The sequence below is a fragment of the Pipra filicauda genome, unplaced genomic scaffold, assembly GCF_003945595.2.
Source record: "Pipra filicauda isolate LSUMZ 115617 unplaced genomic scaffold, ASM394559v2 scaffold164_size1636381_pilon, whole genome shotgun sequence".
Classification (NCBI taxonomy): domain Eukaryota; kingdom Metazoa; phylum Chordata; class Aves; order Passeriformes; family Pipridae; genus Pipra; species Pipra filicauda.
The window spans coordinates 837,418-863,435 of record NW_024104151.1 but is presented as its reverse complement, the minus strand read 5'-3'; the positions used below and the strand labels follow the sequence as shown (position 1 = coordinate 863,435).

Genomic DNA, 26,018 nt, shown 5'->3' with positions numbered 1-26,018 from the left:
CTTTTTCATAGACTTTTACTTCTAGTGAATTTCAAAGACAGAAAGTGAATTCAAATGCTCAGGTATTTCTAATGAATTTTTAAAGCCTTCCTACAGGCTTTTAGTTAAGGTAAAATCTCTACTCTTTTTGGTTGCCCAGTTGCTTGATGAATTCTTTGGTCAAAGCCTGGAATTAATTTATTTTTCAAGATTCGGAAAAATGTTACAATAGGCTTAGTTTTGACCGTAGGGGAATGAGACCACCAGTCAGGTTTTATCTTAACTGTAAAGGTTAACATAAAATTTTTAAATAAGTTTTTTTTCATTCCAGGTTACCTTTGCAAGTGCCACTTCTTTTCTTAGGAAGGTTCTTCCATTTTTTACATCAATTCTTTAGGTATTGTATTTCTAAAAAGAGAATCATCACAACTTCTCTTACACAAACAAACTCACATTTTTCATTAAATGTACTGTGAAAAAAATTAATTGCTGATTGTGTCTATGTTAAGACGTAATTTTGGTGCATTGTTACCATCTACCTCTAGTTTGTTAAAAATACTGCTAAGATTTTTTTCTGAGCTTATCTAGTTAGAAACTTTGCAGTAATTAATCTACTGTTCTCAGTCTTCAGTTACAGGTCCTTTATTAAAGGTTTTCGGAAAGTGTACTTTCATAACTTTTTTTTCCATTGAAATCTTTATATGGAAAGATCTTAATCCTAGGTACTGTAGTGTAGCCAACATTCCCAGCAATAAATTTTGAAAGATTCCGTATGAGAATTTGTGAAAGAATAGTGACTAATTCAGGTACAAAAAATTGTGTGTCTAAAGGTATGTTAATTAAAAGAGTAGCTCTGTTTACATGTGGGGAAATCAACAGCCATTCTGTTACCTTCTACATGGTCAAGTCCAGAGGTATATGCTTTATTCCAAATGTGCTTCTTTTAGGTTTTGTTGAGACAGCTTGGTTAGGTGAATTTAGCTTCATGATTTGTGACTATGTAAAAGGAAGGAAAGGTGAAAGATGGACCTTCCTTTTGTTTCTGCATTTCTTGCCATGTATTTGGATTTCTGTCAGAGAAGAGGATGTCTAACTCCAGCTGCAGGAGTCAGAATGCATATGGAAAGTTCGATGGAGGACTTCAGGACAGTGACAGTAACTGGAATTGTCACCTGCTGTCTTCCATACTTTGCTCTGCAGTGAGAGTTTCTGATGTTGAAATTTTTAAAGTTGTCTGATGGCAATGCTCAGTGCTGAGGGACTGCATGCCTGTTCTGAACGGGTAGGAGGGGGCCAATATCTTTCAGATGCCAACTGAGGAACTGCACCTGATGGAGTTGCTGTTGTGAAGCTGAATAGTCATCAAACTGCTTTTGTCCACAAGGAATTGTAGCTGGCTTCAGTTTGGAGTGTTTTATAATGCAGGTGTATTAAATGCCAGAGACAGAATAGTGCCTAGTGAAAATGTTAATTGAAACAGTTTTAGTGGTGTATATTACATGCTAATATACAAAGTAGTGTTAGTGTTCTGAAACATGCCTAGAAAGAAGCACATGTTTAAGACAATTGCACAGGTAAACAAGCTTTGTGGTTATTATGGGGATCTTTTTGTACCAAAATTCTTGAGCAGGAAGAAAACATCTGTGAAGCTCCCGCTGAAACAGTTTGAATGGTGAAGAATTAATGCGGGACAAATTATGTTTAAATGCAGTACTCCTGCTGGAAAGAGCATAGCAGGCCCTTTCCTCGCGTTCCTCTGCTCCTTGCCTATTTATAATAAAACCCGCTGCACGGCCAGCAGCTCTGTTTACTGCTGTATCATTTATAGCTGCACCTCGATAACTTGCTTTCTTTGACCCGGCCGGGCGCCCATCCCGACCCGGCGGGTCTCGGTGCCGCCGCTCCGAGCAGGGGCGGTCCCGGCGGCTCCCGGTGCCGCCATTCGGAGCGCGGGGCGGGGTCGGCGCTGAGGGGTCGCCCATGGCGGGCGCGGGCGGGCCCGGGGCCGCATCGGCCCTCTCGGCCCTCTCGGCGTCCTGCCCGAGCCGCGGCTCCTCCACGCCGCGCGCGGTCGGGCGGGCGGAGCGGACGCCCCGCTACACCCTGGGGCTGCTGCAGACGCCGCGCAGCTCGGACAGCACCGGCGGCTCCTCAGGCGGCGCGGCGCGGCCGGGCAACTCCAGCGGGGAAGGCCTCGCTCCCGGGCTCGCCGCCGGGAGCAGCGGGGCGAAGGCGGCAGTTTCCGATAGAGGAGGTGCGGTGTGGTCTGTGCACGGGTCTCGATCTCCTTCTTTATCCTCCTGCCCCTGTGCTTGGGTCTGGTTCCGCAAGAGCTGTTACAAGCGGTGCTTGCTGAGAGGGGCCAGCAGCAACCCACCGGCTTAGCGACTTTTTTTTCATTTAGCCTGCCAGAACGATGGAATTCGTTAGCACTTCTGTAAATAAATCTCTCTTACTTTCTTTGGATAGTAGTATCTGGGTTCCCTGGAGGGATCAATAAACTGGTTTGAATTGCTGCACAGTATTTGCTTCGCAGGAGAGACTTTGAACCACGTTCAGTTGGTGGGTTTTGGGTTTGCGTTTGGTTTGTTGGTTGTTTCGGTGTTATTGTTGGTGGTTTTTGGTTTTGTGTTGTTTTGTTTGTTTTTTTTTCCTGACCTTTGAAGTAGTTTTAAGTGCTTGTCATCCTTGATGTGCGGTAAGAACGTTATGGTCCTACATTTTGTATTTGCCATACTTTACATAAAGCTGCTTTTAACACCAGACTGCTGCTCCCCGAGGATGAGACACCTCAACAACCGCATAAGGAAGATTTGTGCATCAGTAGGTCGGTCACAGGACTTGGTACTACTATCAAAGTCTGTATCTTGGCAGGCAGAAAAAATTATTTTACCATTTGCTGAAATGCATTCCAAAGTATATATATATCCATTATACGTAAATTGGAAAGTAGGAAAAAATGGTTTTTGGATAATGAACATGATTACTGAGGAATCCTAAAAAAAACTAAAATCCTCAAATTAGAATGCTAATTTCAATAGGGCATAACTTAAATGTTGGTTTTAAGAAATATATATGTATGGTACATCTGGTCTTAAAATTACAGTTTTCCCCATGTTATGCAAGATTCAGGACCTTCTGAGAGTGAAGTCTCTTCTGCCAAACTTCTGAGAGAACTTATGTCAAAATCTTAAGTGAATACTATTTTTAAAAATCATCTGTATGCATTGCAATGCTGATTTGTCCACAAAAAAAAACCCCAACCAGTCTGAACTAATATTTTTATCAACTGTTAATAGTTTAAGATTAAAAAAAAAAACAACAACCACCTTGCCCCTCAAAAAAACCCCAAACAAACCCCAGTACTATAAATATTTTTGTGCCAGCTGACCACCATAGACTCGTGCGGTTAAAGGGTCATCTGAGAAGAATACTGACATATTTTGTTGTGCTTATCAGTTTTTAATGTAATGTAAGGCACAGAGTCATTTGAGTTTACCTGTCTTTTAATACCTGGAATTTTGTAAGTGTTAAGTGGAACAGCTGTTTATATTTTCATTCATTTTTTTTATGTTAAAAAGCAATTATCTAAACTTGATTAAGGATATGATGTTTTCAGTCATCTTGAGAATTGCAAACAAGTAAATGATTTAAATAATTTTTAGAAACTTAGTGTTCTGAGACAAAGATATTTTGCGGGACTTAAAAATGTAGATAGATCTTAAATACATGTGTAAAAGAAACTACTGTTAAAAAAATATATCCCAGATTATTGTGTGATTTGTGAGAGTTGATCCCCATAGATTCAAAGGGAGATCATGCTTAAGTGATTCTTTGCTTTCTTTTATTGCTCTGTTTTTTGAAAGGAATGCTCAGCTTTTAAAAAAAAAGGCTTTCATAAGTGTGTGATTTTGGATAATGATTTTAAAGCTGATGGGCAAATGCAACATGAAGCTGACATAGCATTCTTTCATAAATCTAGAATTCATTAGAATATGAAATTGTTAACTTTTGTTGTATTATTTCAGTCCAACAATGTAAACTATTAGATTTTTATTGCCTTTGCAAGTAATGCCCTTGTAGAAAATAATCATATTAATGCAAACTTGTTTTCAAAACAGTCTGATTTTTTAATTTCATTTTGTACTCTGGAGAGCTTTTATAGAATGACATTTTGCTGCGATATTTCTACTAAGAAAAATGAAGTTTTGTAAGCTGTATATTTGTATATTATTTTCTGAATAAAAACTTGTGTCTTTTTTTGTAACTCCCTTCTTTCTCCCTTCCTCAGAATCATATTTTGGGGACAAAAGTTCTTGTATAGAAAATGCTAACACACTGAATCTCACAACTTCTTCTTCTGTGCGAGGCCTGAATAGCACATGTATTGGAAAAACACCCCTCTCTTCCAGCAGATCTGTTTGCAGAAGCCATACGCCTCTTATGGGATATTCCGGTAAGACTAACAGTTCTTACAGGGAATAATCCTACTTACATTTCTTATGTTATTTTGTTAAGTACAGTTTAATTTTTTGATGTGTTAAGATACTGAAATACATTGAAATACATTTCAAAATACAACACAGGCTGTGTTTTGTGCTACAGAGGATGCTGGCAATGAACAGTACACCAACAGGAAAATACTACTTTAGATACTGAGGAGGTGTTTTGGTATTGCATCCTCTTGTCACTTGCTTTGCATTCATGTATGAATTATCAATGTAGTTAGAATTCAGACTTTTTTCAGATTGTCCAAAATTTAATTATATGTGTAGACATGTCAGTTGACATGAGGTCACTAAAACTGAAGAGCCCAAATTCATGCAAATCTTTAATTGGGGCATCTTTTTAGGCTTGTAATGCAGTGGACATCACATACAATATAATTCTCAAATTTCTTGATGCAAGTTTTATGCATTTTATGTTGGCATCTTCAGAGGTGTAGAACACTAGTTCTTCAGAACACTTACACAGTAGCTCATTGGGAGTACATCTTGCAGTGCTTTGTATGAACAAAGTTGTGTTCCAGGATAATGATGCCTTGTGCCATGTTATGTGTACCTGTGTGCTGTGCAAAAGTAGTGGGATTTAAAGTGAGTTATTTCACAGTCTGACTGATGATTATGAGTTCAGTCTTCAGTGTGTATTTGGTTATTCTCACTCTATTGTTTGTGATGCTCCTTGATCAATCTTGCATTGATCTATATTGATTGTAACTGAATATATGCGACTGTTTTACAGTTACATCCTCATCTGCAGTCTCTGCTCACAGTGTTGCATCAGTTATTGTAGCTGTAGTAGAAGGAAGAGGCCTTGCCAGAGGTGAAGTCGGAATGGCCAGTATTGACTTAAAAAATCCTGAGATGATATTATCACAATTTGCAGACAATACAACTTATGCCAAGGTATTTTGTAGTCTAATTATTGTGACTTACTTTCTTGAAAAAAGCTTATGACTAAAGGGAAATTAAATGTCTAGCTTGTGGAAGAGATTTCTCAAAAATGAAGGTAACAAGTTCTAGAAAATGGGCAGTGTTGAAAGGGCTGCTCTTTTCTTTACTGTGCCTCAATTTTAGAGAGGAAAGAATGTTTTTGCAAAATACACTTGTATATGGGAGTGAGATGCCTTGCTTTGAAGAGCATTGGGCAATGTATGGTAGTAGAACTTGAAAATATTTTTCGTCAGGCAAAAGAACTCTGAGAACAGAACTGCATAAATGTGTGTGTGTGATAGAGTAATTACAGGGCTGACTTTGGTTGCAGAAATATTCCTTCTCAGTTTGAAATGAAATTCACTCAATTTACAGCCAAGTGTTCTGCTTACCAGCACTGGATATTCTACATTAATTTGGAGAGTAGTCTCTGTGGTTTATGCAGGAGCATTAATGAAACATCTAATATAATGTTTTTGTTGTAGTTACACATGCTAGAAAATAACGTGGCTTGTAGCATCTTTGCAATATTCAAAGAAACAAAGACTTACTTAGGAAAGTAAATAGCTATGACTCAGCTATGAGATTGCTTGAGAAAATGTAGACATTCAGATGATCATGTGGCAACTTAAATAACAATTCACTTAGAGGTTTAAAAAAGAAAAATTGATTTGCTTGTTAGTAGGAAAAAAATCTTCTAATCAAAAGAATAAGACTAGAATTCTGCAAGGAAGTGTCAGATTATTTTTATGGAAATGGTTTTCTAATTTTACTAATGATTTCATAACAATTGCAGTTACTTCAAAGAGTAAAAGGCTTTCTTTTTAGCAAACAGTACCTATGTTTGTGGTCCAGAGTTTCCCCTGTTCTACTCTGTCAGGGTTAAGAACTGTTATTGTCCATGAAATTTATCTTTTTCAAACTGAGAAGTATTTTAGCTGCCCAAACTCTTTCCCCACCCCTCTACTTTTGGTTTTGTCTTGAATTTAATGATAAAATGCAATTACTTCTCAGAAGTCTTTCATACCTTCTCTGTAAACTCTGATAACATGACTCTCTTCTGGGTAAGTTATCATCTTCTATGACAACCTGTCAGGCTGTGGCCAGATTGTTCACTGTTGTCCTGTCTTACCATTGTAAAAGCTGGCATTTTTATTTGTAGAGATATGTACTTAATTTTTCATTTAGACCACTGAGTTCTCCATTCTGTGCACATACCTGGTACTGTATTCACCATCCAGTCAAAAAAAAAGAGATGCTGCTCTACAACTACTTTTTCCCAAATGCACTACACAGCCTAATTTCTTGCCTCAGTCTCTAACATGTTTAACAATACTATCAATACCAACTGATAGCATGCTATAATAACACCTTTAACAATACTAACACACTTTAATGATGTCTATCTGCTGATCAGCTGTTTTCTTACACTGTCAGAATCCATGTTTTGCTAGTGATTGGTATCCAGCTGTATTTTCTCTTTCTTGTGCACCCTTTTATTTTTAAATGTTCTGAAAATTAATTCAGTGAAGTTTTGTTGTATTCTTTAAATTCTTCAATATTTGTTTTAACTGTTGCGTCTCTGAAAATAAACTTCCCAATTACTAGGAGACATGAAGGGCAGTGACAGCTCTCCCACCCCAAATACCCTTAGATGATTTATTTTGTGTATTTTTCATGCTTGTTCACCTTTCCATTGGGACATCATCTCTCCCTTCTTTCAGATCTTAACTTCTAAGCACTTAAAATATAGTCCGTTTTTTCATATTTCTCCCTTGAGAATTTGTGCATGCTGGTATAAGTGAACATAAATGCATAATGATGTTTGTCCTTTCTTACACAGTAAAAACTAGAAGAGCACGTAATCTACTTTAAATTCCTACAGGAAATGTGTAACATAAAGCTGGTTTAAATATGCACATTTTTAGCCATATTAAGACTGATATCAATGTTACAAGAGGAGGTTAGAACAAAATCTAAAACGAGTCTCAATCAAAAGAGTAATAGTATTCAGACCTGTTGCATTGCTTCATCTTCCAGAGCACCATTAACCTTTCAGCTGCAAGCCCAGAAAGCTGCCATCTCTTGAAATAAGTCATCCTCCCATCATAGCCATGGAATATAGTTTTGGATATTTGTCTCTTGCTTCAATGGCAGATATGATTCTCTGTTTAAATAATGGGGGATAAGCTCTATTTTTTGGTTGTTTGGCTTCTTTTTTAAATTTAGTTTTATGTATATATAGATACATATAAATTTGACTCATTAGTGTAGAAGTTAGCAGAAAATTCGGTCTTCATTTGCAAGACTGGAACTGATTTTAAAATATTAGGGTTCTGTAATTTGTTATTGCTGGTTCTTTATTGTCTAGAATATTTTAGATTATTTATGGTTTGTTATTTTTTGTTCAGGTTATTACTAAACTCAAGATTTTAACACCATTAGAAATAATAATGTCAAACACTGCTTGTGATGCAGGGAACACAACAAAACTCTTCAGTCTGATTACAGAGCATTTCAAGGTGAGATCTTAAATTTCATTCCATGTTTTAGGGTTTTTGTTGGTCATTTTTATATGATTGTTGATTTGAGAGTTTTGGACAACTTTTAAAATGTTAAATGCAGACAGATTTTGTTTTCTTTGATTTTTGGGTCTAATTTTACCGTGGCAAAGAATAATCAAAATGCAGCTCCCACACTGCTACTTCTAATCCTGACAGTTAAAGACACAAGTATATTACTGATTAAAGCTGAAAGTTCTGAATTTGTGGCATTGGGTAATTTGAGTAATACCGAACCTAGGAAAGATTCAGAAATTAAACAAAAATCCAGCATTTTCTTTTACTTCTCCCTTCTTCTCTCAACCTGATAAATCCATGGGGCTGACATATCACAGAGTTTGAAAAAGAGCATTGGCAAGGTAAAGCCAGTGAGATGACCCTAGTATATGTAATTTATGAGTTTTAAAGCCTCAGAACCTTTATAATTACCTGTAGTAATTACTACCTGAATTGCTTCTTGCCTACAGAGCTGATGGCCTCTTCATGAGTCCTCTTCTACTTCTAACCTCTCTCCTCCTTTTTGCTCATAAATCACTGGTGTATCTGTGTTGAGTTACACTGACCTGCCTCTGCGAGTGAGCTCGAGTGAACACTTGTGTGAAGACACATTGCAGAATCAGTTGATAGATTTCTTAGGAATACATATCACTAGAAAAATAGAGAAGTCTGTCTGATGTAACTTTTAAAACTATTTACTTTCATCCCCATCTTCACAGAATGTGACTTTTACAACTGTCCAAAGAAAGTACTTCAATGAAACAAAGGGTTTGGAATACATAGAACAATTGTGTGCGTCTGAATTTAGCACCGTTTTCATGGAGGTTCAATCAAAGTATGTTTAAATAAGGAAAAGCATACTGTGTCCAGATAAGTTTTTAACAACTTTTTACGTTCTCACTACATGAGCCTTTGTCTTGTTGCAAAAGTTAGAAAATCACAGCAGAGCTGTCCTTCTGTTTTGCCATCTGGTGTTTCTGGTATATCTAGAAACCTTAATAGAAAGCCTGTTGTAGAGTTGTGTGGTTTTTTGATTTTCCACAGCTTTCCACTTTGTCCTTTCCATTCTTCCCTTAGAGATAAATTTGAAGAGCTATGATTGCCTTTTTTTCTGGCCTCAGCAAATGTTTTCCGTGTATCAGCAATTTTAGGTAGTGATACTTGGTGACCAGGGTCTTAAAGTCGCATATAACTACTGAAATATGTTATGTTCACAATACCAGCTATGCAGTGTAGAGCGTACACAGGCTCAAACATTCATGAATATTTGATTTGAAAGAATATAAATGTTCACTGGACATGTGTTAGTGCATGTTTGAAATATACTGCTTTTTCAGTGCTATTAATCCCAGTAGTTGTCAAGCAGAAGTGTGAATGTTATTTCTGTCGTGCATGGCTTTTGTGATACTTCAATAGCACTATTCAACATTCATTAAAAATTGTTTCTTTCCTAGGTATTACTGTCTTGCAGCTGCTTCAGCTTTGCTAAAATATGTTGAATTTATTCAAAATTCCGTTTATGCTCCTAAATCACTCAAGGTGCGTTTCCAGGGGAGTGAGAAAACAGCTATGATAGATTCATCATCAGCACAAAATCTTGAACTAGTAATTAATAACAGAGATTCTCGGTAAGAATATTTTTGCAATTTATGCTTTTATAAAGTTGTATTTCACTAAGTTTCCTTGACATTTGTGTCAAAGAGCTGACAATTATATTTATTTCTGTATGAAAGAATTTACATACCATTCAGAGCATTTAAAAAACATATTTGGACAGAGAAATACTACTACAAAAAATGAGGAAAATACTAAGTAGAAATGTATTTCTAGACTTTGGAAAATTATATAATTGAGGGCTAATATTATATTAAATTACATTATCTGACTTGCTAAACTGCTGTAGTTCATATAATATGTGTGGCAAACAGGAAGATGCTGAGCATCCCAAAAACACACCTCCAATTTGTAGGATACTCTTACCTGAAAATGTGACTTGACATTTACCATCTTTTTTTTTGGTGGGTGTATTCTTCAAATCTATTTTATTTTCAAAGGAATGGTCACACACTTTTTGGGATCCTAAATTACACTAAAACTCCTGGTGGAAGTCGAAGACTGAGGTCCAATATCCTGGAACCTCTGGTTGATGCTGAAACAATTAACATGAGACTGGACTGTGTTCAGGAATTACTCCAGGATGAGGAGCTCTTTTTTGGTCTTCAAGCAGGTAGTAGTTTATTTTTTAATACCTAATATTATATTTCTTGTTAAACATTTTTTCTAATATGGGGAAGTATGTAATGTGACTCAATATGTTTGAAAAGTATCTTTTTAATGCTCTGTTAGGTGACATAGTAGACACTTAATTTTTTGAAGTAATGTATAATATCATAGATGTGATATTTTTCTCAAGTATTTTGCTAAGAAAAGTGAATTTCTGTGATGCAGTGTGTAGAGGTCAGTGAGCCCATAGCTTTTTCGAAGAATTGGAGTTTGTCTCTACCTCTGTGGCTAGGTATGCACTGTGTTTGATGTATACAAGTGTACATAAATTACACATTAAACAAATAAAGACACTGCTGAAGTAATACTTGTGTATACATATTTTTTTCCTGTTGCTTCATAAAACATAGGGATCCAGAAAAATGTAAAATACAATGCCAGAGTATGAGTTAGTCCACCTGAAGCTGGATCATGTAATCTTAATCTGTGAAATATGAGTCAGTCTAAGAAAAAGAATATTTCTGAATTGACGAATGTCTACTTATGTAATGATCACTACATGCTTAGGAATAGTGAATGTAGTTACGACAAAATAATTTAGATAGCAGCTATTTTTAACCTAGTTTTTACCCTGTAAATAATTGATGAAGATAGCATGTAAGAAAAAGATTAGCATTAGTATCACTAAATAATTGTGTGCATTAAAAAAAAAAAAAGATTTTATTACAATTTCAGTTCAATTTCTGATGTGTTTACTTTTGTTTTACAGTTATCTCAAAATTCCTGGATACAGAACAACTACTTTCAGTTTTGGTACAAATTCCAAAGCAGGATACGGTATGTTTCGAAGTACACCTTGACAATCAATTATCTGGTTATAACATGCAATATATAAATGTGATATCTATAAATATACATAATACATTAGAAAAAAAGCTGCGTCTTAAAAAGACATGGAATAATGTTATCATAGATTAAGTTTGTCTCTTATGTTAGAGCGGTAGATGATTCTTGTAGCAGAATGTTAGAAAAATTCATGTTTGCATCAATATTATATTCATCTTAATTTATGCAAGTATACTTCCAAAAATGTTTACTTTTTCATCACTCCCCACCTTTATTCTTTATAAATGTACATCCTCTTCGACAGTACTTGGATGAGAGAGAGGAATTTTCTTCACATCAGCATCAGTGGAAAAAGTGCATGGTGATTTACGGTCCTAGTGACTGTTACTTTTCAAAGCAAGATTATTTTTTTCATCAGACTTTGCCTTATATATCACTCTGTACGTTAGAACACATGTAATACAAATACCAAAACAGAGTAAGTATATATCTTTATGCCAGCATCATAGATATATACAACTCTCTCACCTCTCAGTGTCTTCTCACATGCTGACTCTCCTGCTTAGATAAAGGACTTGTCTAATGCTAGTTAAAGAAATCAGGTACAGACTCCAGCAGGACTATAATAAATGCGGATAAATCTCTTTAATGACATATGCAAAACCCGGAATGTTTATTGCTCCCAGCTTTCCTTGTAGACATCTGTAATGTGAATGAGAGATCATTTGTATGACTAAAACTGTCAGACTGGATGCCTTTATGTATGCTCAGGGCCATGTACACCAAACCTTTTACTGCAGTGTTTTCACTGTTGACTGGTTCCAACGTAGCAGAGCCCACTATCCACACAACAGATGTGTTCATTCAAGTGCTAACTCAGTTGCTTTTATCAAACGCTAGGTTAACGCATTCAGTATGTTTCATTCCTTCATGCGTTACTTGAAAAACTACATCACTGGTGAAATCAAGTACTTCTTCTTACAAAGTTTACATATATAAGCAAAGTAAAGGTATCTGGACAAAATAAACCCAACATGGATTTCCTTAAAGACCCTCTTGTCTCAATCATGAAAGATCCTTAGAAGTTCGTTCAGCATTCAACTTTTGGTAGAGATGAGGACCACCTACTTTGGATTACTTGATTACCCATCTGAAGAACAAGTTCAGCAGATTTTGTGCCTGACAAAGTTCCGGGTATGTGACAAATTGATTCCTTCTCTGACAGGGAGAAAGTAGCAGTACTTTTAGTTCAAATGAGTTTGCAGGAAATAGAAAAGTTAAACTAGGGCTGGTCCACTGACATAGCGCTTAAGTCTGTGAGACTTTAAGTCCCCAGCACAAAAACCAGTCAACTGCTTCTCTGATCGTCTTGCTTTACATATCCAGCTGACTGTGGACAAATTGATTTCAGATGCTGTAGGGGATAGTCTTGCATTTTGTTCATGAATGAATCATAAAGTAACATTATATAGAAGAATTATTGGCTGATTGTATTCATTAATTTTCTCCCTTTGGTCTTAAGTGCAGCATGTACAAAGTTCAGACACCAGTTCAGTTAAAATTCGTGTAAGAACTAATTAGGCAAGAGTACATTCCATTAGGAAATACCAGCTTTTCAGATATGACCACATCTGTCCTTTCAGTGTCTGATTCCATCATGGGACTTAGACCCCATATTTATTTGGAATTATCATTCTTCTGTTCATGCATTTAGAATTGTTTAGTTCTATCTTTCATAGAAAACAACTTTTTATAGAATGTAAGATAAGACAAGAGATGCTCTCAATCACAAGAGCAAAGAGATAATTATATATGAATGAGAAAATATTTCATGTGGGGTCATACTCCCGTGTTCATGTGCTTATCTGTTATTTCCTTAAAATCCTCTTGCGCAGTGCATATGCCTTAATATTGGCATGTGCTATGCCTTAATATTGGCAGCAAAATTCTTCATCATAAGTGTTAGTGGGGCATACAAAACAAGGTAGAATGTGTATGTGGATGAAACATTTTGAAGAACAGTCATTATAGTAAGAAAAATTTTGAAATATTTATTGGATTTTTTTTATTATTACATAGTCAGGTGTTTAACAATGTACATATATTAACCAAAGAGAAATCAAGTAAACCGGATTATGTTGTGTTTAACGGCATTTATGGAAAAGGCTATGTGCTTCATTATAATGCCTAATGTATTTGCTTTGAAAAAGTCTACAAGGTATGTAGAGCTTTACAGACTTATGTATACACAGAAGATTAAAAGAAGTTTTCACAGCTTGGGTTAGCAGGGTGAGTCAATCATTAGACTTAATCTTTATCAGTGCAGACATATGAAAATCTTAGCTACTGATGGGCAAGCTATCACAGTAGGCAATGTAAAATTTAGGTGAACATTTATTTGTGCACTTATTAAGTTGTCGAAGTGAGCTTATGAAGCGTTTTAGGAATTTTCATTAAACGTATAAACCGGTTAGAGTTAAGAATACGAGTTGTACTAGTTCTTAAGTACTTTTTTAAACAGTCAGACATACAAATGCCTCAAATACTTGGAAAATTTTTCAACAGGTTAAAACTGCTGAATCAAAAATAACCAATTTAATCTACCTGAAGCATACTTTAGAACTTGTGGAGCCTCTGAAAGTAAGCTTTGTCCTCATCTTTTTTTTTTCTTTTTTTTTTTAAGTACAGACCATTTTGTCCTTAGTTTATAAAGTGCAGTTTGTTGATTTTCATAGCATATAGAATAGATTATCTTAAGTTGGAAGGGACCAATAAAGTAAAAAAAATACATGTTTTGCAGAACACAATACTTCCAACAGTCTGTTGATTCTTAAGCCAGTTGAAAATACACATTTGAGGCTGATACTCTGAAGAGCAGGATTCCTACCATTACCTGAATAATTGATGTAATAACAAACATTTAACTGAAACTCCCACTCAGATTCCACAAAGTACTTAGCAACTGCTGATAAGCCTCACTGATAAGTGAATCCAAGAACTTTCAGTCCTTTAAAAAGTCTACAAGAAGAAGTAACTGTTCATGTTCATATTTTAATCTTCAACAGGCTGCTTTAAGAAGCTGTAACACACAGCTGCTAAAGGCTTATTACAATTCTCTTGAAGATACAAGGTATTTAATCGTAATACTTGAGCTAGTATTTTAGAAACTCATCTTAAAAGTGCCTGTAAGTTTAAAGGTGTTGCATCTTTGCTTATCTATAGTTACAGGTACAGCTCAATTCTTTTGCCTAAAATCTGATTTTAATGGTCAGAAACTCCAATTTTCTACTAACAAATACATGGAAAAAAGCAAAAGAGCTAGCTATGATACTGCAACTGCTGATGAACTGAGCTCCATTAGAAATAATTCTGAAAAGACGAGTAGTGGTTTCCTAGAGTCCCCATAATAATGCAAAAATCAACTCTTGCTTGTATATTTGAGAAATAATTTGTATCTCTGGAAGATTATATCTCCCAGAGATGTGAATAGTATCTTTGGTCAGACTTAGGTATAGTCACACTTCATTCTGAGGTGAAAATAGAAATGAAATGTAGTGTTTTGTTTTAGTAGTAGATAATTAGCTTCAGTTATTTGAAATACTATTATTTGCAATACTATTTGTAGTCTGAGGATGATATTACAAGTAAAAATCATCAGGTATTATCTATCTAATTAGTGATACAATTAATATTGCAGATTTGGAATCATGCTTGAAAAGATTACAACTGTAATTAATGATGATACAAGATACACAAAAGGATGTCTGAGTATGAGGACCCAGAAGTGCTATGCTGTCAAGCCTAACATCAATGAATTTCTTGACGTAGCTCGTAGAACATACACAGAAATCATTGATGACATAGCAGGTATTTAGACATTAAAATTTTGGGGTTTTTGGAGTTCAAAGTACATTGCAGCTGGCATATAGAAGCCATGTAATCATACATGCTATGACTTTTGCAGAAGTAAAAAGTATTTGTGTTAGTATAAATTGATTGTCATTGATAAGCTACTGAAGTTCTTCTGAGATGCTTACTGAGATGCTCCGTTTATAGATAAAAACTCAATTGGATTTTAATGAAGTCGAACATTATATTGTGATTCCTATATTGAAAGCTCTGTTGCCCCTTATCCTGTAAAAGTACAGAAAGTCTGAAGTAATGTAACAGAATTATTCCACCTAAAGCATTCTGCATAAAACCTGTAAATCTTTGGTTTAGCTTCTTCATTTCAAATATCTGAGTTCTTGGTTCTTTATATTTTAAGCAGTCTTGATTTCTCTGCGGTCTACCTTTTAGCTATATTAAGAGTTGGAAAATAAAAACAAAAGGAATTTTAGCATGATGTGTGTTATTGTGTTATAGTAACTTTCCTGTTTAAGTCAAAATAGAAGGAAAAAAAAGTCTTCTGAAATTGAATTCCTTTTTTTAGTATAAAATGTTGATTTCTAGCTAAATGACCATCTTAGTTTAGTCTATAATTGGAAAACTAAAAGAGCATCAGAAACTTTAGCACCCGTCATTTGTTGTGAACTTCTTATTTCCTTCTAATCCTACATTCACACACAGTGAAAAGTACAGATGCTACTGTTTTTTACTTCTGAAACCTTCCATTAAGTATCCATTAACAGTATCCATCTTTGTTCCAACACAAGTATGTGTATGTACCTGAAAGTATATAATTTGAGTTAAATCTTTTTTTGTAGGTATGATAACGCAACTTGCAGAAAAGTACAACCTACCATTGAAAACCAGTTTCAGCTCTGCTCGTGGATTTTTTATCCAGATGAATGCTGATTGTTCAATGTTACCCAATGGCCAGCTTCCCTCAGAATTTACAAAGGTATCTGTACAAGATACGTTTTTTCATGATATATCTGTATACTTTATGTAAAATATATAGTATATATTAATAAAGTACACACTATACTGTAACAATCAAAATAATTTCAGTGAAGATAGCTAGAAGTAAATGAAGGTTTAATTGGTATGTTTCTATAACTACCCTATTTTGAGTTATAGTTAATAGTTCCAGTTATAGTCAGAAATGTGCAATTACATGCAATTATGTAATGTGTAAATATGAAGTTATGTGTCTTGCTGATAACTGTTGTCTGAAATGAATTTTTAATAAAAATTTATGGTAAAAAAAATTATGTGGTAAAAATGAAACCAGATGTTGTTCTTTCTCCTTTTTTACCCCCCATACTGTTCCCAATTTGTTTTTTTAGAAACTGTTTTTCTCTCTGATAATAAGGCAAGTTCTTATTGTTGGTTTCAATTCCCCGTAGATCACTAAAATGAAGAATACATATAGCTTCACTTCGGCAGATTTAATAAAAATGAATGAAAGATGTCAGGAGTCCCTGAGAGAAATATATCACATGACCTACTTGTAAGACCTGTTAAAACTACTTAATATTTGCTAACTACATTTATTTTCTCCAATTAACAATTAATTACAGTTTTTTTAAAGCTGTCTTTCTGTTATATCTACTTACAGAAATAGTCCAAAGCAGCACTGTTCAAGTGTATGTTCTGAGACAAAAAAAACCAAACATAAAGTGTGTATTGTATTAAACATGATTGCAAATATATAGGCATTTATTAATAAGGTTGGTCATCATATTAATTTTTATTGGTGAATTATCTACACAAAATGGTACAATGAATGCATCAATTTTGCATTAATAATGCAGAATCATTACTTCCAATCAGTTCCTTGTATTTAGAGTGGAACTGTCTATTTCTGTATCTTGTCCTTGCTGCATGTCATGCTGCTCTGCTGTCTGATTCAGAAGACTTACTAAAGTGTAATGTTGCCTGTCAATTAAATGGAAATTCTTTCTAGCAGCCCTGTAGGTTTTTATTAACATGAAGGTCTACAGGAATTAGTCGCATTTCACATGTTAATAAAACATGCTTGATTCCGTAGCTGTATTTTTAGTTCATTCTCTTTGTGAAGCTTTCATATGAGCTGTTGGTATTTGAGGTATGTGTCTTGTGTCTGATAGCAGGATGGGATCTGAGATGATGATATAAGATTTTAATTTACTTGAAAGAAATTTACACATGTGCTTGCATCTGGCAGATGTGATTGCGTTTTATGAGTGACTTTCTGTCCTAATGTATGCAGTACAAACATTGTAACTCCCTTCTTTCTGTAAGTTGGATAAAGTGACAGTATGTGCCATGCAACAGCTAAATCAGTGTCTTATTTCAGAATAGTGTGTAAACTACTGAGTGAGATCTATGAACATATTCATTGCCTGTACAAGCTGTCTGACATTGTGTCTATGCTGGATATGCTGCTTTCCTTTGCCCATGCCTGCACTCTTTCGGATTATGGTGAGTTCCTCCCTTGGTTCTGTTATGGGCCAGATAAAGAGCCTTCTGTTGGAGAATAACCGGGCTGTTTGGTCTCGTTCTGTTTCTTTTTGTGAGTCTCTGTAGTCTTTAGCTGAGTGTCTCTGGTCTGTCTCCATTTTGTGCTGATGTTCTTTCTGTTTCTGTTCATTGAAAATAAATTCTTCCAGTTAGCTACCGTAAGCATTCACAGTCAGTCTTCTCAAGATAGCCAGTTTAAGTATATTTTGTTCGAAAGTGTGAAGTCTGTGAACATTCTGAGTTTACACTTCTTTCTGTTCTAAAGGTAGCAAGATAATAAGAGCAGGTCAACACTACGTTTATACCATAAAACAAAATATGTCTACCTTTGTTTCTCTCCTTCAGTGTCTGTAACACTTTTAGACATTTTTGGAAGTAGAGCCTTCTGAGGAATCCAGGATTAAGTGCTCACCTGCGTGTTGTTCATCCTGCTTCCCTAGTCCAGTTCTCCAGTATATAAATGACCACATTGTCTTCTTTTACTGCTGGCTTGAGATACTTACCTACAGCACAAGATGGTGTAAATCAGGTCTGGAGGCCATCTCAGGATTTCTATTAGCTTATCTTTACTGATGCTGCTGTGTAACCTCCAGTCCATAGGCAGGATCTGTTTACTTCACAGTATGGACTGTGAACATTTATGTGCTGATATCAGCCACAGCACATGAACTGATCTGTAAATGAACAGTAACTGTGATATACTTGAGGCATCACAACCTTTTCCCAACAAGTGAATCAGAGCACAAGTTTTCTTCAGCAATAATCATAATACCAAAGCCATTCAGTGTCTCCAGTAAATCTGCAACTGCAGTTTGTGTAGCCAGGCACGAGTGTGCCCACCAAAAGAAATGGACTGTCACTTGTACCGTTCAGTCCCTTTGCCACTTGACTTTCTCATCTAAATTATTAAATCATAGAATGATTTGGACTGGAACGGACCTTAAAGATCATCTCATTCCAATCCCCTGCCATGGGCAGGACAGGGATGTCACCGATTAGATCAGGTTGCCCAGGGCCCCATCCAGACTGGCCGTGAAGACTTCTGGGGACAGGGCATCCACAGCTTTTCTGAGCAACCTGTGACAGTGCCTCACTACCCTCACAGGGAAGAATTTCTTTCCAATATCTTTCAGTTTGAAGCCATTCCCTCTTGTCCTATTACTACATGCCCTTGTCAAAAGTTCCTCTCCAGCTTTCTTGTAGGTCCCCTTCAGGTACTGAAAAGGCTACAGTAAGGTCTTCCCCAAAGCCTTGCCTTCTTCAGGCTGAACAATGCCAGTTCTCTCAGCCTTTCCTCATAGCTGTGGTGCTCCAGCCCTTTAATCATCTTGGTGGCCTCCTCCGGACTCCCAACAGATTGATGTCCTTCCTGTGCTGGGGACCCCAGAGCTGGAGGCAGCACTGCAGGTGGAGTCTCACTTGAACGGGACAGAGGGCAGAATCCTCCCCGTCACCCGCTGCCCATGATGCTTTTGATGCAACCCAGAATACAGTTGACTTTCTGAGCTGCAACTGCACATTGTGGGTTCACATCCAACCTCTCATCATCAAATGGATCTTTGTAATATGGTAACATAAAACTAGAAGGAATACTACTTCCTTGTTTCCCATGCATATATAAGATACATACCTAGGAGTAAGTCCACAACCCCTGTACTTTATAGGCTTGCAGCAGTATAAAAGTAACTACTTTAGTTCTTTGTGTTTTTCTTTATTACTGGAATCCAGCCCTACTTACTAGAAAACACAAACATAGAATGTTAATTTAGAAATCAAGTTTTAGTTACGGGTTTCTTTTTGTAGTAATAAATCATGAAGACTTGCATGGCAGTCAGAATGTATACCTGAAAGTGGTTGATAATTCTTCCTGCATGTTGGTCTTGCTCAGTACAGGAAAGTAAAAACTGGGACATCAAAACAATAGAGTTTGACTTTGGCTCTGCAAGAATTAACTTTATTTCAAAACATACTAGTTCAATAATGTAAGGCTTTTCATACTAACTCCACAGTGTTTTATATCTTTTTTCTCTTTTAGTTCGTCCAGAATTTACGGATACTTTAGCAATCAAGCAGGGATGGCATCCCATTCTTGAAAAGATAGCTGTGGAAAAACCTGTGGCTAACAACACGTATCTGACAGAGGGCAACAATTTTGTCATTATTACAGGACCAAATATGAGTGGAAAATCAACATACCTAAAACAGATTGCACTCTGTCAAATTATGGCACAGATTGGTGAGTGAGAGTGTACAATAGTAGTAATCTTCTGCAGCACATTTTTTTTTTTCTGGCTAAAAATTTTTATAAAGTTGAATGATTTGGCTTCTAGAATAACATTTTATCTAAATAAAATAGTAACACGTAATCAGTAGTCTGTTTGCTCCTACCAGCTCTTGTGTTGCTGGCAGAGGAAACTACAGGTTTTGCATCTGCCACTGGAAATTTATGGGGCCCATCTGTGTACCTGGAAGGTTCCCCAGTCTGTCTTTAGAGAAGCACAGCTGTGTGGTCTTAATTCTTTGGAGCACCATAACTCAGTCCAGCACCTTACTAGATTGATACTAAGTGTCCTTGAAGTATTCTGGTCAGACATAGGTGTGTTAGTCATCCAAAAGGAACAGATGACCTTGAGCATATCTCAGTTATGTAGATAAACATGTTTCCAGACAAGTATAATTAATAGATAAATAATCAACTACTTCAAATAAAAATAGTAATGAATACTGCAAGGTTCTGTTACTAAGATTATAAAAGTAAACCAACTGTTTGTAAAATCTAACTAAGACTCATCCCTATATTCAGGAATTCCTCATGACCTTTTTCTTAAAGCTAAGTGTGGTAGCACCAGACAGAGACCTTAATAGGCTGATTCTAACTCTACTAGAATGAAATTACTTAGCAGTGGAGAAAAAAAGTTATCCATCATGTGTTTGTGGGTTCAGTCCCCAAAAATTTCAAGTTCTTGAGGAATTGCCCTCAAAAACAGGAGTTTAATATGAATAAAGGAGACTATAAAATCTCTTTGCAGATTTCTTGTTCTTTTCTGTTTGGTAAAACTAATAGGCCTCAAAGTCTGATAAAGGCAATATAGCCTTGGGTTTGAAAAGCTAAGATTTCTTGTGATTAGTAAATCAGTGGTTACAGAAGTGTAAATTAATCCTAGTATTTATGCTCACTTTTTCATTCCTTTAGACTGACACAAGCTTCAGGCATATGATTTCTTAAAGGTTTTTTTTATATGCTTCTTTAATTATTGTATCTATATAATAATTTTTTTCTTATAAAGTCATGGTAGAACATTATCTTATGAAACTTTATCAGGTAAGGTACATTCTCTACTGTGCGTGAAAACCAAGTGTAAAACTATTTTTTTTTCCCACTGACATATTCAGGCAGATATCACGCTGATAAAAGAAACTTACATTTTACTTGCTTTGTAGGTTCTTACGTCCCAGCAGAGTATTGTTCTTTTCGAATTGCAGAGCAGATTTTTACCAGAATAGGTATGGATGATGATATAGAAACAAATGCATCAACATTCACGAAGGAAATGAAAGAGGTACTGAACATAGCTAATCCAGGGTCGAAGGCCCATTTTTACTGTTAAGCTAATAGAAATTATACTGGTGTATTTCTACTGAAATAGCGTACTTTGAAAAGTAGTCCGAAATCCAGCCTTCATCTCTTTGATAATAAACCACAGAAAACCAGGCATATCTTAAATTAAAAGATATTACAATGTAAGTAAGAGTCAGTGCTTTGTTTGATAGCAGTTTCAACATTTTTTGTTTTGCTTAAACCTTAAATGATTATTTGTAGGGGCCTAAGTCCTCTCAAGTCCCTCTCCCAAACTGATATAATTTTGAAGGAATGTGGTATGTTCAATGGAAAAGAGAAAGAGTGCTGTAGTATTTGCTTGATCAGAATTGACAGCTGTTTGAAAGCTTTGAAAAGGTAAAAGTTGTGTATTTGACAAGATTTTTAAAAATTTCTGCAGTTTCATCTGAATAACACAAAATTTTGCTATTTTTTAAAAATGCCTTTATAGGAATGATAACACATTGAATATTTTCCTAGATAACGTACATCGTACAAAATGCTAATGATAAATCACTCATCATAATTGATGAACTTGGCAGAGGTACCAGTGCTGAAGAAGGTATTGGCATTTGTTATGCTACCTGTGAATATCTGTTGAATTTAAAGGTAATTGAAGGTTTTGAAAAAAATTTAAACCTTAGAATTATGTTGTCATCCTGAAAGTAAATATAGTATTTTCTCATAATTTAACATCAGTTTTGTAGAGATTTCTTGCCTAAATATGATATTTTTCATAATGGGTGAATAATAAGAATTGTGATGATGGAAAAATGCTGACATAAGCTGCACTTTTGTTTGCTGATTGGTGTGGTTTAACCCCAGTAGGCAGCTAAACACAACCCAGCCGTTCACTCGATCCCCCACACTGGAATGGGGGGGAGATCAGAAGGGTAAAAGTGCAAAAACTTGTGGGCTGAGATAAAGACATTTCAGTAGGTAAAGGAAAGCTACATGCACGAGCAAAATAAGAAACTCACTTCCTATTGGCAGGCAGGCGCTCAGCTATTTCCAGCAAAGCAGGGCTTCATTACACATGACTGGTACCATAACTCTGAATGTCCATCCCTTCTCCTCCTCCTTTGCAGTTTTTATTGCGGTGTTGGATGCTCTGAGATAACCTTGGGGATAGTTGGGGTCAGTCATCCTGGCCATGTCCCCTCCCAGCTCCTTGAGCACCCCCAGCCTGCTCGCTGGCAGGGCAAGGTGAGGAGCAGAACAACCCTCGGTGCTGTGCAAGTGCTGCTCAGCAGGACCTAAAACCTGGCTGTGTTACCAGCACTGTCTTGGTCCAAAACATAGCACAGCACAAGTTTCTATGAAGAAAACTAACACTAGTCCATCCGAAACCAGTACACTGTGTCACCATATCTTTCCAACTTGCTGGCGAGCTTGTATTTTTGTCAAGAAAGAGAATAACCCAGTCTCTTTAGTTTTGTTTAGTACAGCTTTATGCTTCAGTGTTAAAGGTGAACCTCTTCACCTAGAGGTTACCTTTCAAAGTAACAGTGGTAGTTCCACACAACTTCTGAACTGGTCACAGAGGTTAAAGTCTTTAAAAAAGGGGATTATGGTTTTAGATGGGTTGAAAGTTTCACCTCTAGTATTACTGGTTATGTGATCAAGCTCAGGTTGCTGCTAGCTTTTTAAAGTAAGTGTGCAGGTGTTTGTTTTTCCTCAGAGTTTATTCAGAGTACTTTGTGGGCTTTTTGGTTTGAAAAGCTCAGATATTTTCTGTTGCTTGTACTTTTGATAAAGCATTCCTTGAGAGTATTAAGCAACCATTTGACAATCATTCAAATTAACACTAGTCAGATTTTGCATAATGGGTTTCCTTTTGCTTCTGTTCTTTTCCTCCTATTGAGAAAGGAGCAAGAGAATCCCCAGTTGGAAAAGATATACTTCCCAATGGTAGAACTCATCACTTAAAGATGTTAATTTGCTTTAGTAATTTGAAGATAGCTTTTCGGTGGTTTGGAGGAAGACTTGGACATCTGTGAGATAATTTAATGTTTCTTATTTATTGTAATTTATTTCAAGATTATTTCCAAAATAATTTTTCTTTCTTATTTCCTTATTTAGGCATTTACACTGTTTGCTACACATTTCCTGGAACTGTGTCATATGGATGCTTTGTATCCCAATGTGGAAAATTACCATTTTGAAGTGCAACATGTGAGAAGCAGTGCTGGAAATAAGGAGAAAATTGCCTACACTTACACACTTTCTAAAGGATACACAGAGGAAAAGAACTATGGTAGTGGATTCTGCTATGGAATACTGTTTCATTTATTAGGCATGGAAGAGTACTTTTCTGATGACAGTTTCTGCTGAGTTTGTACCTCTCTCTATCAAAGAAAGATACAGAGATCTGCAGATCTCTAGTGTGTTCCAAATACTTGTGTGTTCTAAGTAACCATGTAGTAAGATAGTAGTTTCGGGAAGTATGAAGACTTTACAAGTAATTTCGTAGTGAAAAAAAACATTTTACTAATGTCAGTAGCTACTTGATTCATGTCTGTTTGAATGAGTTGAGCCACTATTGGATTATGGGTCAATAAAGGAGTGAGTGACAGTAAGGCATAGCTACATGTTTTAAAGATTTACAGAAATCTGTATGTTTCCAAATACTAGATTCTGATGTTGAATCCTTGATTTAGGTAACATTTAATCAATAGGAAATTATCTACACATGACTTTTGCAAGCTAGTGGTAACAGAAGACTAGAAATTATTCCAGTCAAGCTTCAATTAGCTGGACTTAAAACATTTCTTAATTGTAATTTCAGAATACGTTTGTTTACCTTTGGCAGCACAGGCTCAATTTTAGGTGCTACACGGCCACTAACTCAGAAGAATTGTATGTTTGGAGAGTATTCTCAGAGAAGAGGAGACCTTTAGAAGCTCTGTGTTGGTGTCTTGGCTTTAGCTTACTTGAGCAAAGTTGCATTCTAAGAAAGAGTGCAAGGGCCCTTCATGACCCTTTTTCATTTTTAACCCTACAGTGTTAAAGCACCCAATGAGCTACAGACTTTCCTCAGAACATTCAGGGGCACAGGCAAAGGAAGAAGTTAAAAAATCATGTTAGGGCCTAAAAAATGCTTTACATCTCTTTCTTACCCTGAGTATCTGGAAGTTTGGCTATTGCCAACAAAGTAGAAATTGGAACATGACATCCATATTCACTGGATTTGTGGATTTAATGGAGAGTGCATTTAGCACAACCTCAGTATTTTTTGGCCTGCCAAATTAAAAAACTAAACTAAGAAAGCTTTTAACACCACCATGCCATTATTTTCCCTTTCACCCCTAATGTGTCTCATTCTACCCAGTTATAGTATTACAAGCAGTAACTTCATGTGAAGGTGTGTTTTAGAGGTAGCTTTACAACAAAGTAGATATTTTATTTTGTAACTCTCAAAACCATATTGTTACTAACAACAACCAAAAAAAGGACACTAAGAAAAAATGTACCAAAATTATTTTAATAAAATTTATATCTTCACCCTTTAAAAAAATAGGCTAAGTTAATCCTGGAAGATATAATGTGGAAGGTAGAAATAAAACTTACATCAAAAATCCTGACTCATGTTTTATATGTTTAGGACTAAAAGCTGCAGAAGTTTCCTCCCTACCATCATCTGTAATTTTGGATGCAAAGGAAATCACAAATCATATTGCAAAACAAATTTTGGTATGTAGTAGAAGATTGTAATGCTGTAATTCACAGTTTTTATAAAACTCAAATATATTTTCAGTTTCTGAAAGGATACAGGATAAGCACTGCCTGTAGAAAATAGATTTCATTAAAATTCGTATTTCTGGAACCAGTTATAAAAGGTTATACTGAAGGTCACTGTTAGGTGACAATAGAAGACAGCTCTCAGGGTAAAGCTGTATTGGATGCAATGTTTGTATACAAACCCAGAATTGGGAGATCTAAAATAGGCTGGAAAATAGCTAATATTAGTATTTTAATAATAGAACATAATTTATTTCATATTTTAATGCATGTATATTTTTAAGAACAGCACAGGCAGAAGAGCACTCCTGAGATGATGAAACAGAGAGCTGCGTACCATTTAGCAATGAGATTGGTTCAGACTGCCAGAAACTCTCGATTGGACCCCGACAGTTTGCGTATATATTTGAAAGGCCTGAAGAAAAAGTATGAAGCCAGTTGTCCTGCACCTGGAAAAAATGATGAGCAACAGTAATGTGTAACAAAGGCTGTTGCTCTAATTTTTACAACTGCAAGATGATTCTGGTTTTTCCCCCATAGTATTAGAAAACACTTTTCACATGGTTTTAAATTTTTAATTCTTAGTCTAAATTATACTCACTAGTGGAAGACCATATCCTTTTTGGTTTTTTTCCCCAAAGCATACCTGGAATAAAAGCATTTACTTCTATGAGGAACACAATTCTTTTCGACAGTAAATTATATAATTTTAGTTATTTTAGAGACCAAAAAAGTTATATAATATTTAGTGTTTTATAGATGATATATCTGTTACTACAGTTTTTACATCTGATACAAAAGATCTTGCCTAAGAAAAAGCATTTTGAAAGAGATGGTCCACTTGTCCTGCATAGGCAAGCTCTACTTGCACTGTTGAACATGCATCCAGAAATCCTGTTGTTCCCTAGTCAAGGAGGGTTCTAACTCCTGAGTCATTGTGTGTAATCTAATGTAATATAGGCAGTACAAGTCTGCTGCCCCTCGAGAATTGGGCAACCAGAGCATTTTTGTAACACAGTAAATTTTGTAACAGTAAATGACTGTGGTATTGACACTGTTGATCAGTTTTTGTTTAGAAAGTGAGTAACAGGAAATCAATAAAAAGTTAAATATCATTCTTCCTTGATTTTTATTTTTAGCACTTCATTGTGTGACTGTAATTATGTATTCCAGCTTGAAGGAGTTTATCTTTTCTCACTCTCTTCTAACCAACTTTGGCTAAGAGGTCTTATATATTTCTCTTATATATGTGTG

At 35.9% G+C, this 26,018-nt stretch overlaps 1 protein-coding gene across 5 annotated transcripts; it reads left to right on the top strand.

The window, feature by feature from the left end:
- Positions 1-1,811: 1,811 nt before the first annotated feature.
- Positions 1,812-25,782, top strand: MSH4 (mutS homolog 4). 5 transcript variants are annotated; one of them, XM_039379321.1, is made up of 21 exons: positions 1,812-2,233; positions 4,271-4,435; positions 5,221-5,384; positions 7,823-7,933; positions 8,689-8,804; positions 9,424-9,597; positions 10,024-10,196; positions 10,962-11,029; positions 12,113-12,232; positions 13,604-13,678; positions 14,104-14,168; positions 14,736-14,905; positions 15,745-15,881; positions 16,330-16,433; positions 17,262-17,386; positions 19,461-19,661; positions 20,867-20,985; positions 21,504-21,632; positions 23,106-23,280; positions 24,628-24,716; positions 25,054-25,782. In XM_039379321.1, the coding sequence occupies exons 1-21, from the start codon at positions 1,960-1,962 to the stop codon at positions 25,237-25,239; spliced, it is 2,940 nt and encodes a 979-aa protein (XP_039235255.1). In that variant the 5' UTR covers positions 1,812-1,959; the 3' UTR covers positions 25,240-25,782. The 5 variants fall into 5 exon arrangements, with proteins under 5 accessions (XP_039235255.1, XP_039235256.1, XP_027575757.1 ...); XM_039379322.1 differs by having other exon boundaries at positions 25,049-25,162; XM_039379324.1 differs by having other exon boundaries at positions 2,143-2,541.
- The last annotated feature ends 236 nt before the right edge of the window (positions 25,783-26,018 follow it).

Excerpts from the sequence above, each read along its gene's own strand:
- MSH4 (XM_039379321.1), top strand. The coding sequence starts at position 1,960 with ATGGCGGGCGCGGGCGGGCCCGGGGCCGCATCGGCCCTCTCGGCCCTC. Across the intron at positions 10,197-10,961 it reads CTTTTTTGGTCTTCAAGCAG|TTATCTCAAAATTCCTGGAT; the intron begins GTAGTAGTTTAT and ends TTTGTTTTACAG. Across the intron at positions 16,434-17,261 it reads ATATATCACATGACCTACTT|AATAGTGTGTAAACTACTGA; the intron begins GTAAGACCTGTT and ends GTCTTATTTCAG.